Below are 14,397 nucleotides of genomic sequence, written 5' to 3' on the forward strand. Positions count from 1 at the left end.
GCGTCACACTGTTGGCTCATGTCAAGTTTGTGGTCAACCAAGACTCCTAGATCCTTTTCACATGTACTGCTCTCAAGCCAGGTGTCACCCATCTTGTATTTGTGCCTCCCACTTTTTTTGCCCAAGTGCAATACTTTACATTTCTCCCTGTTAAAATTCATCTTGTTTGTTTTGGCCCAGTTCTCTAATCTGTCAAGGTCGTTTTGAAGTGTGATCCTGTCCTCTGGGGTGTTAGCCACCCCTCCCAGTTTGGTGTCATCTGCAAATTTGATCAGGATGCCCTTAAGTCCATCATCCAAGTCGTTGATAAAGATGTTGAATAAGACTGGGCCCAAGACAGAACCCTGTGGCACCCCACTAGTCACTCTTCTTGTCGCCAAGGAGAAGCAGGCTCTCCAAAAAGCAAGCCTGTGATGTGCAAAGCAGTTCACAGCACATTAAAACATCAAACAAAAACAATCCAGAATAAATAAAAAAGGGAAAATATTTCAGTTCCTTCTCTAGGTGACATTTTGTGTTCCCCATCTTTATTTAACTGCTTAATTTACAGAGCTGCCCCATAGCAGAAGGGCTCTAGGAAGCCAGTGCGGTGTAATGGTTAGAGTGCCAGACTAGGACCTGGGAGATCAGGGTTCGAATCCCCACTCGGTCACGAAGCTCACTGGGCGACCTCGGAGTCCGTCACAGCCTCTTCACCTACCTTGCAGGGCCGTTGTCGGGATTAACTGAGGAGGGGGGTGAACTTTTTGGAGAAAAAGGTGGGATAGAAATGCAATAAATAAGCTCTTCTGCTGACCCGCTGGAAGAAGAGCCAGCCAGATAGAGATGCCCATTGCCAACCTGGTCGCAATGGAACCCGATCTAGTCGCAAAACGCACCTGGCGCCTGGCTAATTTCTAACACTGCAGCTAAGTAACAAGTGATCAAAAAGGCTAGTGATTTTTTACTGTCAACAAGGCCATAAACTCATAGCTCCAGTAAGTCTTCTCTTTGTGCAAGTTTCAGCTCCCTTGGAACCAATTGTTTACATCCCTTTAATCTATCCTTGCAGAAATCCTGCACGCACACTCATCGTCATCTGGCAAAATGCTTTAATGTGGCTTGTCAGCATGCAGCAAAGGGGTAAGCGACAGAGAGCCGACTCTCAAACTGTTAGACAAGGCAGCTATTTAACCACAGACCTCTTCGACCAGGAGCTCTAGGGCCAAGTGTTGTAACTTGGCGGCCCAAGAGACGCTCATATGCAACTCGCCTCAGTCGGGAAAACTTGGCTTTCTGGATGTGCTCCAATCGAGTGAAATTTAAATCATGATTTGTTACATAGGCAAGCTAATAAGAGATGATTCATCTGCCAGCCCGTCCAACCAGCTCAGGGAAAAAGAAAAGCTTTTCATGCAGTGCTTGGCTATGGCTTCCAAACCACCAGCAACTTGGAAGCAGATCCTCCGACGTACAAGGACAATTTACGGCCGTTGCCTCGCAAGAGGAAGGGTGGGAGGGAAGGAGAAAGGTTAGTAGGCTTGAGAAGCCAGCGTTTTCCCTAGCAAGGCACAACCAGCCAGCAGTCACTCGTTTTGTCCCCTTTCCTTACAGAAAAGCTTCCAAGATTGGGAAGTTCGTGAAAACACAAAGCTGGAATGCAGACCGGCTTTTGTTTATTTGCAACAGTCTCGGTAGGACAACACAGGAGATGCAAACAGTCGCACAATGCTATTGAAACTGTGCATAGCTCACATTCCAGCACAGACCCACTCCCCCCCCCCCCGCACTTTCCCTGAGAACCAGACACGGAACAGCCACACACAGCTTGCAAACCTCACAAGTGGACACACAACTTCCCAAAGTGACTTTGCATGGCCATTTTCAGAACTCCAGCACCTCACCGCCCCCCCCCTCACTCCAGAAGATACCATGAGCAAGTTTAAACCATTACCTGGGAGAGATCCTTCAAGACATTGCACCCTTTTATGTTTCAGGAGAAGACTGAACCATTTAAAAGGGTCACTGGCTTCACAGAGCTTGCCAGAAGCTGGTTAAAAAGTCCTGGGACCAAGAACTGCTATTTGGGGTTCAGCTCAAGGTTGTTGGGCTTTTTTAAGGGAGAAGAGCCCAGTTTTTTTAGGGGTTGATAATCTTTGGGGGGGGAGTTCCATGAGGGGGGGTTAAAGGCAAGGGACATCCCTGGTATACACAGATGTGCCATTTGCTACCCACCTCTGCCTCGTGGGTGAATGGCAACTGGCCCCCCAACTAGTCTGTTTCCACCAGGACAAACCCAGCGTGCCTGGCCCACTGAATTCAAATCGGGAGTGATGGGGAACCTGTGTTGTGGCCCTCCAAGTGTTAGTGGTCTCCGATAATTCCATGCTGGATGATGGGAGATGGAGTCCAACATCCAGAGGACTTCACCCCCTGAACTGAAACCTGGGATGGCAACATGTAAGCCACGAATAGCAACAGGCAGGGTTAAACTTGGGTATATAAGCTAAAATGGCACCTTGAATCTAGGTTGCGGTCGGTCGCCACAATGAAATATCTATTCACCAGGGGGTTGGACTAAATGACCCTTGGCGCCCCTTCCGATGCTACAATTCTGTGGTTCTAATATCTCAGCCACATTTCTCGACTGTAGATAGCTCTTACAACAATTCACTTGTCCCAGCGCAAGAAAGGGAAGCACACACAGCGGAAATGGAATTAACGATGGACTAAGGCAGAGGATTTTTAAATCGCGGTTGCCAACTTAGCACACGTAAATCTCCATGTAGTATTTTTCACCCTATAGGGCGCACCGGCCCATAGGGCGCACCTAGTTTTTTGGGGGGGAAATAAAGAAAATAAAGGGGGGAAAATTCCCCAGGCGCGGGGCTGGGGCGGGGGAAGCCCGAGCTTCCCCCAACCCCAGCCCCCAGAACTCCCGCCGGGCTCTCCAGGCTTGCGGATAGCTTCCTGAAGCCTGGAGAGTGAGAGGGGTCAGTGCGCACCGACCCCTCTCACTCTCCAGGCTTCAGCGAAAGCCTGCATTCGCCCCACAGGACGCACACATATTTCCCCTTCATTTTTGGAGGGGAAAAAGTATGTCCTATAGGGCGAAAAATACGGTAGTCGCAACTGGACCCACGCCAGCAGCAAAACGCCGATTTTGAACACTGGCATCAGCAGCACCAGCTCTGCCTTCCTGTGGCCTTGAAAAGCTCGAGCAAATGGGAACAGAAGGGTAGGCAAACACCAACACCCCAGGATTGCTCACAAGGCACAACCTGATCGCACCTTTGCCAGATTTCCAAACAGAATTAACACCCTTTACTTTTGCCAAGTAAATGGCAGCGGATTTCCCCAAGTTGTGTGCCAAAGGAGATACAAACTTGCATTTCTCCTCTCTACAATGTGGCGTGTTGCTGCCGCTAAACTGCACCTGAAACTGTTTCATATCAACTCAGCAATAATTCAGTGTTGGGAAGTGTTACAATGTCTGCTTGCTGTGTTTTGCAACGTCCAAGGCAGAGGGGAGAAGGAATCCTCCATTCTCAAGAACTAACAACCTCTTCAGAAATTAAACACAACAATCAGAAGTATCTAAGGACCTGCCAGGCGGCCACAGGCATGCAGTTGGGCGAGTGGGCTGGCATGGTTGAGATGCAGAACTCCATCCCTCCTCTCGGCTCAACAAAGAAACCAAGCAGGCTGCTGCAGAGACAGAGACACAAAACCCTCCTTCACACACACACCTTAGCAATGCAGGTCTCCTCCATCCCTCCTCTATCAGCTACTAGCAGGTAGTAACCTTGGGAGGCAAATTTACAAGGCTGGTTAGGTAAAGGTAAAGGGACCCCCCTGACCATTAGGTCCAGTTGTGGCCAACTCTGGGGTTGCGGCGCTCATCTCGCTTTACTGTCCGAGGGAGCAGGTGTACAGCTTCTGGGTCATGTGGTGAGCATGACTAAGCTGCTTCTGGCGAATCAGAGCAGCGCACAAAAACGCCGTTTACCTTCCCGCTGGAGCGGTACCTATTTATCTACTTGCACTTTGATGTGTTTTCGAACTGTTAGGTTGGCAGGAGCAGGGACCGAGCAACAGGAGCTCACCCCGTCGCAGGGATTCGAACCGCCGACCTTCTGATTGGCAAGTCCTAGGCTCTGTGGTTTAACCCACAGTGCCACCCATGTCCCATACAAGGCTGGTTAAAGACCACCAATCAGCCCTTCAAATCGTCTTACAAGTTTTGAAATCAGCGACGGTTTTTAAACAAATGTTTCTGAACCTTCTTCATCAACAGCCGTTCTCCCTCCGCACCTTTTGAGGACAAGAAACTTTGCACCGTTCTTTGGTATGTAATAAATCTGCAAACCACATTAAGATTGTTTCTGGATCACGTAAAAGGGCTGCAGGCCTTGTCCAACCCTTTCAGACAGTAGCTACCTTTGTCAAGACGAAGCAATCAACACAGAGAAACAGGGGTCCAGCACACCTTAAACTAATGACTCCTATACACTTGAAGATATTGCGTGCCTAACCACAAGCAACAGGAAGCCACACGACACAGGAATGTCACCCGCTGTTCAAATATTGGCACTGGTGTTTGACGTACAGAAATTGATAGGGTGGCGACGCACACCCTCCCTTGACCTTCGTGGACTCAGCATTCCCAGATCGCTCTTTCATGCTGCCCTAAGAAAGGTGCCCATTTGTCACTTTAAAAAGCAACATAACCCAGAATTTGCAGCAGAACACATCATGCACCTTTTGCTTCCAAAGCAAGCTCCAAATCTCAAATATAGCTAAACCTCTAAGTTTGGGACCTGAAAAAAAAAAAAGTAAAACTGTCATCTTGTGCGGGGGGTAGAATAACCAGTTTCCTCAGCATTTGGGGTAAAAATGACCATTACAAGCTTGACGTTCCCCCATCTTTCAGCCACGTGAGGAAAGAAAGTCAGATTTTCCACTTCCAAGCACACAACCAGAGCAGTTTTGGTTGCTGTTGTTTTTTTAATAGAAGAAATCGGAGCTTTGGTTGAGAATGTGACTTAAAGGATGTTTATCAAAGTGCGATCAGCACAGAAGCAGTAGGAGTCTCTCTGGCCAAACACTTTTGCCATAACAATGTTTGAACAAGAGTTCGGGGCCCGGAAGCAACATGGTGCAGAGCTACAGCCCAGCAGGACTGAAATGGCTATGGACAATCGATTCCAGATGGCTACCTAACTGCACATCCGGTTCACAAAGGGAAGGCTCGGTTTGCTCACGTCAGGGCAATTCAGGAAGTCGCCGAGGAGCCTCGGCCGGGCGGAAAGGCTCAGGAGAGGCGAACGGAAAGCCGCAGAGGGACTAGGAGTCAGGATCTCTCCAGTTCAAAGCCCATCCCAGCTTGTACCTCCCTGCAGGGCCTTAGACAAACCACCACCCTCCACCCTGCTCCTCCAACCTGCAATATCAGGGTAATAAACAAACTCCTATGTAAATGCCAAGTTATGGCTTGGGCTCCTCGCTGACATTCCAAGCTCTGAGCATGGCCTGAATGTGGCAACAGACCCAACACACCCCTTTTTCTTTTATCTGTCCCAGACCAAGGATGGGAGGGAGACGGTTATTATAGCTCAGTTGCTTGTCAAGAATTTCCTCGGAAAAACAAAGAGAGGAGCAGCTCGTGTCAGTTTTCCCCGGCTCATACCTGGTGCCCTGATGTTCTGGACAACAACTGCTACCAGTAGCACCAGGCAGCACAGCGGATGGGAGTTGTAGTTCAGGGCACCAGCTTATCGGGGGGGGGGGGAGAGCTCATTTATACAACTATCAAAATGCTGCAGTGCAGCACTTTAGGTTGCAGGCGGGTAAAGGGTGGGGACACATGTCTGAAAGGCCTTGCATGGAGCAAACAAACATATGAAGTTTTCATAGCCAAACCTCCGTACAACACCCCTACATGCATTTAAAAAAAAAAAATGTGCAAGGGGGAATTTTCTGCGAACAAGCATTCCAACATGAACTCAACCCATCATTTTTCAGCCTGAAATGGTACCACAGAGGAATAAATTACAACAAACCTGCAACTGACACGGGGGTTATATTCCAGGGATCACACCTAAAGCCCAAATCCTTTATGATCAAAACCCATTGGCAGGTGGGATAGCAGGGAGGAAATTCCCAGACACCCACCCCCTTTCTGCCTCCATTTTATTTTATTTTTCAACTTTCTTTTTTCACTTGCCAAGTGTGTATTGCTGAATGTGTGCAAGTTTCAACCCAAGTTTTCCATTCGGGGGGGGGGGGAAGAAGGCGGAGAAAGGAATAGATCATCTGTGCGACGACACCTTGAAAGCCCTTCCTCTGGCATGGAGGCCATATGCTGCCTGGCATGCTTTTTTCTTGGCTGCGCCTGCCCCATAAAAATAGCTTAGGTGCAACGTCACAGTGACAAGGTTGATTCAAAGCCTGTGTCGCCAGGTGTAGAGGGAGGAGCACGATGCTACCGTTCAGCGTTTAAGAGGCCGCACCTTTCCCTTCCCCAGCAACTGCTACGTGAACAGGCTTTCGGAAAGACACATATACATTCCCTCCAGGCCGCAAGTATGCTAGAGAACATGGGAAAGACATTAGCAGCGCTGAGCTTGGCTCTCACACAGCAAGCCGTGCCATTAAGTCTAGTGGCTACTACTCTCTGGTATCTTGATTTCAGCCCAGATATTTTTGAGGGGAGGGGAGGGGAGGCCGAGGAGCCAAGCATGCAGGGAGGGTTTGAGGCTTGTTACATGTATTTGAGCAACACATGCTCATTCTATTCAGAAAAAAAATATTCCCACAAGGACTTTCCTCCTGCCAACTCAGAGCCGGTACAGAGTCCCATGCCTCCTTGAATTTGGCTCCGCTGTTCTTAGCTGAGCCTTAAGACAGCATGCAATTAAGATAATTAAACTAAATAGCAGATGGCCCACCACCGCTTGCCATTCAAATCCAGAGCACAAATGCTCTGCTGGACGATACAAACACAACGTCCGCAACAGCCAGGATATTCTTCCAAAGTCTTGGAGTAATTTCGCAGGCACTGAGGACTGGCGGGGAAAGAGGGGGAGATTTTCCCCTCCTAGCACTCAGCAAGGTAACTAGGATTTTATAATAGAAATTCTACATGACTTGAGGTTGAAGACAAAAGTGAGGAACGTTGGCCACTGCAGATTGGAAGGAGGAAAGCTGGACCAGAAGCTTGAGGGTTAAGTCCGGTAAAAAAAAAGAGGTTATTGGAAAATGAAATCGCCACACAGCTGCTATTGATCGGTATAAAGATACGGCTTTTTAGAAAGCACCCTTGTGTATTCCCTCCCAATAATTGTAACACTAAATGATATTATATACAGTAAAGTGCTGCTGGAGTATTAGCACACATTCGTTCTAGCAATGCTTACAACGACCCTGTAAGGTAGGTTAGTGTTGTAAAAGGAGGGGGTGCCAGGGCAAGATCATCGTGGAAACAGCAGAACCAAATACACCCAAGTTCCCAACTCTCGTCTCCCAGATGCAGCAGACTTTTTCCTCTAGAACAGGAGCGACTACGCTGAAAGACAACAGACTTCTTTCAACTCCAGCCAGCATGGCCAGTGGTCTGGAGACACGTTAGCTACTCCTGCGACTGAAACACACATACTGTACTATGCAATTGACAGAGGTTGTAGACATTGTACATACACACACATGCGCTTCTCAGATCTGAGAGGCACAAGGTGGTGGTGGGGAGGATACGTAAAGCAATAAACGAGGCTGTCTGTTAATGTAAGCCTTTGCCACACACAAAGCACATGGCTTTAACACTGAGCAAACTGCAGAGGGATTTGCTACAGTTAAACAGCGCAGGCAGCAGAAACCCTGGCAGCCCAGTATGGGGGGGGGGGGCAGGCACAATCAATGCAAGTCAGTGCTACTGGACATGACAGCTGACCTCAGGGAGCTGGCTAACAACAGCAGGGGAAACTGAAGGCCTGGCTTTCAAGGGCTGGACTTGTTGGACTTGTCCAATAAAACCACGCAATGAAGTGGCTTTTAACTACAGGGGGGCAGGGGGATTAAATTTACCAATCATCTATGAGCAATGCCCGAAGCAGCAAATGTTTGCACTATTGTCATTAATTTATGAAGGTCCTAAAATGTCTAAATGCTGCACATTTTTTGGAAAAGAACAGTCCTTGGCCGCAGGCTTCCAATCTAATAGAGTCCAGACACATTAGGATGGAGGCGGGGAGTGGTAGGGGGGGCGAGAGAAAGGGGGCAGTGGGTGGAAAACCAGTATATAAGGTAGAACTTCCCCTTCTTTCTCCGCATTTAATGGCCAAGCCACCCCAGTCTGGGGTGTGGGGAGAGAACTGCTCCAAGGGAAGAGAACATACACATCACCCATAAAAATGGTGTGTGATGTACGGGGACGCTAACTGAGCAGCCCAGATCTCCCAGGGGGGGTTTTCTGTGGTGAGCCAGTTTGTAATTAAAAAAACGCTTCCCCAGCAGCTGAGGAGGGAAGAGGGATTGGGGGGGGGGGGGAGGCGGGAAGCAGCAGTCATTCCTTCCAGCGGCTCTTCCCCATCCCCCTCGGCAGGATGAATCAATGAAGGGAGAATGCTGGGAGAGGGATGGCTGGCAACACGTGCTCTTCACCAGGCAAGTTAAGCTGCCCCACCCAGCACTGCCTCTCATCCTCCTCTTCCTACCACTCCCTGCTCACCCCCCCCCCCACCTCCATCAACATTTCCATAAGCAAACTCCAGCCACCTTGAACAGTGACTAAGCTGCATCCTGCGTGCCCTCTCTGCTCTACGCCCACACCTGCCCTCCCAACTCTCCATCGCAGGCGGCAGCAGCACCTAGAAAGCAGCACCCCACAGACCTCACCACCCCCGGCCAACGTTTTGCTCCCTGCTCTCCTCCTAAGAACTCTGCCACTGCCACCCCAACATGAAATAGAAAGGTATCCCCGCGAAATAACGTCCTCCACGTCATCAGAACCGGGATCAGAACGTGCTAGTGCCCCATTCATTTCCAGTCCCTAGCCAACTCTTTGCCCCTTCTGGCTTATGCCCCCAAAATGCAGCCCCTGGCTTTCTCCTCTCCAGAACCCACACCTCGAGAAGCACACTGCCAGCCCCCTAAGCCAACAAACCCCATACCCAGAAGTCTCGGTCCCGTAACACCTATCTGCCACCCACATGCTGCTCATACAAGGCAATTGCAGTCCTGCAACAGCCCCTATCCAGAGGGAAAGTCTCAATGGATTGCTTCAGAGTAGACCTGCACAGAACTATACACATCTAAGACTGCCCAGGGCAAAACAGGCCCTCTGATAATCTAGCTTCCCCTTACACCTTACCTTTGGTGTGCTTTGTCATATTCCTAGATCATGCAATTTCACTTCCACCTCCAGGATCCACTGAACACCCCCACACACCGTGAATCCAGATTCAGAACCACTATTTGGCAGACCAGAGTACACATGGGCTCTATAACAGTCTACGTTGGGGCTCCTATACCCACCCTGGGCTGCCCTTTGTCCACCATCACCCCACTGGCAAGGAACCCCTGCACCCCTCTATGGAAAAAACCCCACATGCCCCATCTCTCTGCCTCCTCCAATCCTCACATCACAACTTCATCACACACCCAGGCACTGAAAACCCCTCTCCCCACCATATTATCCCCCCCCCCCACCCGCAAAGGAACGCCTCTCCCTTTAGGGCACAAGCAGCCAAAAGCTCACACAGGACTCAGAGGTAAGCGCATTTTTTTTTATTATCTGTACAACACCTGGTGCACTTTGGAAAGCGAGATTACAATAAATAACACGCAGACAGCCATTGTCTCCCAAAGCAGCTCAGGGCAATTAAAAAACACACACACACACCAGACAGGCCCTACCGCCAGGGCTACACAAACTAAAAAGGAAGACAGGCAGGGGAGGAACAGAAGGGAAAGGTGGAGAAAGGTAAGTTCCTCAAGGCCAGAGCAAAGTGGTAAGCCACAAATAATAATTACTATTGGCGTTGTTATTATATAGATGCCCTCCAGTGTGTAATATTGCGGCTGCCTCCACCGCTGATCCCAGTACACCCCATCAAAACCCACTGGTCCCCCCAATCTCTTACCTCGGACTCCCCCCACAAACCACACTTCTACCTTCTCTAAGCCACTGGTGGTCACAACAGGAGCGCTGCCACCATGCAAAGGTATGTCAAGGAAGGTGGAGAAATGGCTCCCCAAAATGCACGCTCGGGTTAAAGGCAGATCTCCTGGTGTCTGCAAAGGCTGAAGATCGCTGCTCCAGGCCAGGCCGTGGAAGCCTCTTTCCCGATCCCCATTCCTACCCCACCCTCGGAAACATTTTATTTTATTTTTTTGCTCGCCCAACGCGGGGAAGAACCACCACCTACAGGAAAAACCCCACTCAGGATCGCGCCTCGTTCTCCTAACTCAAGACTTGCAAGCTTCTCTCCCCACCCCACCCCCGCGACCTCCTTTTCTGGAGCTTTAGTTTTCTCCCGTTTAAAAAAAATTAAACTTGCACGGATTCACACAGACACGCACACGCGTGCGCGCGCACACACACACACACACGAGCCCCCGGGAACGACGAGGGAGTGCATGAGACCACCTAATAATAATAATAATAATTCCAGTCCTAAGCTAAAGGAGAGAGAAGAGGCCCAATGGAGCAGCACTCTGCACATGCCCAGAGGTCCCCTCGCCCCTCTCTTTTTGTTTTTAAGGTTCTCCCCCCAGCCCTGAGGCAAGAGAGAGAGAGAGAAGGGGCCAAGGGAGCAGCACTCTGCCCATGCCCAGAGGAACCCTCGCCCCTCTCTTTTTGTTTTTAAGGTTCTCCCCCCAGCCCTGAGGCAAGAGAGAGAGAGAGAGAGAGAGAGAAGGGGCCAAGGGAGCAGCACTCTGCCCATGCCCAGAGGAACCCTCGCCTCTCTTTATTCGTTTTCAAGGCTGTTTCTCCCCCCCAGCCCTGAGGCAAGAGAGAGAGAGAAGGGGCCAAGGGAGCAGCACTCTGCCCATGCCCAGAGGAACCCTCGCCCCTCTCTTTTTTTCCGTTTTTAAGGCTGTTTCTCCGCAGCCTCCTCCGGGCTCACCTTGCGCTGCTGCTTCTCCCAGGCTGGGTCGAGCAGGAGGTCCCGGTCCCAGTCGTCCTCTTGAGCCATGTAGTCGCCGATGCCCGGCCCGTTGCCGCCGTACTGATAAGAGGGTTGCCCGGCGGCGTGGTAATCCACCATACTATCCGCTAGGGCGCGGGAGCTTCGGCGCGGAGCGAGCGGCGTCCGTGTGAGGGAGAAGGAGCGCCCAGCTCCGTGCGAGGCGGCGGCACTGACCCAACTGACGACGCGCGGGCGCCGCCGCTGCCCAGAGGAGCCGCTGCGCCTGCGCACGGCCGCCCTCTCGGACACGCCCCCCTCGACCACGGAGCGCATGCGCATCTCTACAAGGATTTTTTTTTTAGCGAGGACCCGCCCATAATCACAACAAAAACAAAAAGCGGGACCCGCCCACTCCTTTCTTATTTAAAAGTGCGGCCGCTCGGGAATGCGAACGGGAGGGCTTTGCGCACGCGCGGGGGTGGCCACGCCCGCCCAGCCGCCCGATTGGCTCTTCCACGCTCCGCCTCTGCTCGGCCCTCGCGCTTCTGTCGCTCAGAGGAGCGGCAAGGGTTGGGTACTTATCTCGGCGCGCATGCGCGAGTGCGCCCGGCCCCACCCTCCCTCACCTCAGGGAAATCGCGCCCAAATCAGCCTCTTACATTCATGGGCGGTTTTATTATATCATACGTGTTCTGTATGATTAATACTACTTTTTTTTCTGCAATAGCGGCAACGCCTCATTAAAAGCATTCTAGATTAAAGACGTTAATTATAAACAGATAACGTTTAATCACCACGGGATTGTTAATATTCATGAAGTGAGCTTAATTAACATCCCGCGTCGTGGGTATTAAATTAGTACCTGTTAATGTTGCCCAACACAGCAACTAGATAACATGTTATCAGTAAATCTATAATATCCACACCACATTGGCTGGAAAACCGTTGCCTGCACTCAAATATAAATATAATCGAATTTTAAATGTGTTTTCCCTGCAAACCTTGCACAAATAATCTCAATAGTGATTTATTTTAACATCCTAGTTTGGGCTCTTGAGGAGACAGGAGGGCACCGAGTTGCTTGGAGACTCGGTTTTCCTGCATCTCAGTAATGCCAACGTGCATTGAAAATAATATATGTACACAACATAAATTGAAACCACTATGAAAACACTTTTCAGCTGTCTTCCACCAAAAGAATTCTGGGAGCTGTAGTTTGTGGAGGGCGCTGACAGTTGTTAGGAGACCCCCTATTCCCCTCAACAAGCTACAATTCCCAGAGGTCCCTGCAAAGAGGGACTGATGGTTGAACTGCTCTGGGAATTATAGTTCTGTGAAGGGGGATGAGGGGTCTCCTAACAGCCCTCAGCACCCTTAATGAACTACATCTCCCATCATTCTTTGGGAGAAGCCATGGCTGTTTAAAGCGGTATCATAGCGCTTTAAATGTATGGTGCGGATGATGGCCTCAGAAGGAAACATAACTGGGGCAGAGCCTGTGCTTTGCATGAAGGAAGGTCCAAAATTTAATCCAGCTGGATCCCCAGTGAAATATACTCAGAGTCGAGAGTGGATTTCATGCTCTTTATTCAGCTCATAGTGGTGAGGAGGAATGGAAGTTTCCCCAAAGTATCTGCTTTATATACATTATTTACACAATGGGCTCCCCGTGATTGGCTAATTCCGGGATTCTCCTGTAGGCCAATCAAGTTGTGGATTCACTTCCACCTGGAGCTGGATTGGGTGGCTCCTGCAGACCAATCATACTGCTGCATTGTTCTAGGACCAATCAGACTGCTGCATTCTGAATCCTATTGTTCTAGGACCAATCAGACTGCTGCATTTTGTGTTTTTTTTAAATATTTTTTATTGCTTTTTAGAAATACAGAAATACAGAAAAAAGAATAAAGAGTGGTTATAAGAAAGTAAAGTAGAAAAATAACAAATTTCCATATTCTTTTTCCATCTAATCTATAGGACTTCCCCACATCCTCCGAACCCTGCGTTCTCTGTCTTATAAAGCATCAGCAATTTGTTAACTTATTTCAAAACTTATTGTAACTTCCATTTTATCATGTTCCCTATTTTCAATTTTACTGTAACTCAATTCTTATATGTTTTATATTAAACACAATAAAGTTGTTTCATTATTTTACCTCTGAATTCTTGTGTCTTAATTTTCATTTCATTAACTTACATTTGCTGAAGCTAGAATTTCCTGAAAGGTGCATTTTTTAACATTCATACAGCTTATAGTGTTTTTTCAAATAGTCCTTAAACTTTTCCCAGTCCTCCTCAATTGTTTCTTCTCCCGCGTCTCGGATTCTGCCAGTCATTTCAGCCAATTCCATATAGTCCATCAACTGCGATTGCCATTCCTCCAGCGTGGGTAAATCTTGTGTCTTCCAATATTTTGCAATCAGGATCCTTGCTGCTGTGGTAGCATACATGAAAAAAGTTCTGTCCTTCTTAAGCACTCTCTGGTCCACCATGCCCAGAAGGAAGGCCTCTGGTTTCTTAGGTAAGGTAAGTCTCAGTACCTTTTTTAGTTCATTATGGATCATTTCCCAGAAGGCCTTCACTTTCGGGCAGGTCCACCAGAGATGAAAGAATGTCCCTTCCGCCTCTCCACATTTCCAACATTTGTTGTCAGACAGATGGTATATCTTAGCTAGCTTGACTGGGGTCATGTACCACCGGTATACCATTTTCATAATATTTTCCTTCAGGGCAGTACATGCCGTAAATTTCAAACCGGTGTTCCATAACCTTTCCCAGTCTACAAACATAATGTTGTGCCCCACATCCTGCGCCCATTTTATCATGGCGGATTTGACTGTCTCATCCTGTGTATTCCACTTAAGCAGCAAATTATACATTCTCGAAAGTAATTTACTTTTTAGCTCTAACAATTCAGTCTCTAGTTTCGATTTTTCCACCTGGAATCCAACTTTTTTATCTATTTTAAATACCTCTTGAATTTGCGCATAGTGCAGCCAGTCTCGTACCTTAGTTTTCAATTTCTCCAAACTTAACAACCTCCAATTGTCTCCAATTTTTTCAATTATTTCCCAATATTTAGGCCAATGGGCCTCCATGTTGAGTCTCTTACGTGCCTTGGCCTCCACCGGTGAGAGCCACCTCGGAGTCTTACTCTCCAATAAGTCTTTGTATTTTATCCAGACCCTCCAAATTGCTCTTCTGACAATATGGTTTTTAAACAATTTGTGCACTTTAACCTTGTCATACCACAAATATGCATGCCACCCAAACGCATTGTCAAACCCTT

General features: G+C 48.8%; 1 protein-coding gene across 4 annotated transcripts in view; it reads right to left on the minus strand.

Annotated features, from left to right (window-relative positions):
• The window catches only part of ACTN4 (actinin alpha 4), a 133,089-nt gene extending 121,663 nt beyond the window's left edge, over positions 1 to 11,426 (minus strand). For 2 of the 4 annotated variants that reach the window (XM_083753707.1, XM_083753705.1), the window contains exon 1: positions 11,106 to 11,378. In XM_083753707.1, the coding sequence (XP_083609833.1) occupies positions 11,106 to 11,246 (141 nt within the window). In that variant the 5' untranslated portion in view covers positions 11,247 to 11,378. Of the gene's footprint in view, positions 1 to 11,105 lie in introns of all 4 variants that reach the window. The other 2 variants (XM_083753704.1, XM_083753706.1) reach the window with 2 other exon arrangements.
• Positions 11,427 to 14,397: the final 2,971 nt, after the last annotated feature.

The sequence above is a fragment of the Podarcis gaigeae genome (genome assembly GCF_964106915.1).
Source record: "Podarcis gaigeae genome assembly, chromosome: 8".
Classification (NCBI taxonomy): Eukaryota; Metazoa; Chordata; class Lepidosauria; order Squamata; family Lacertidae; genus Podarcis; species Podarcis gaigeae.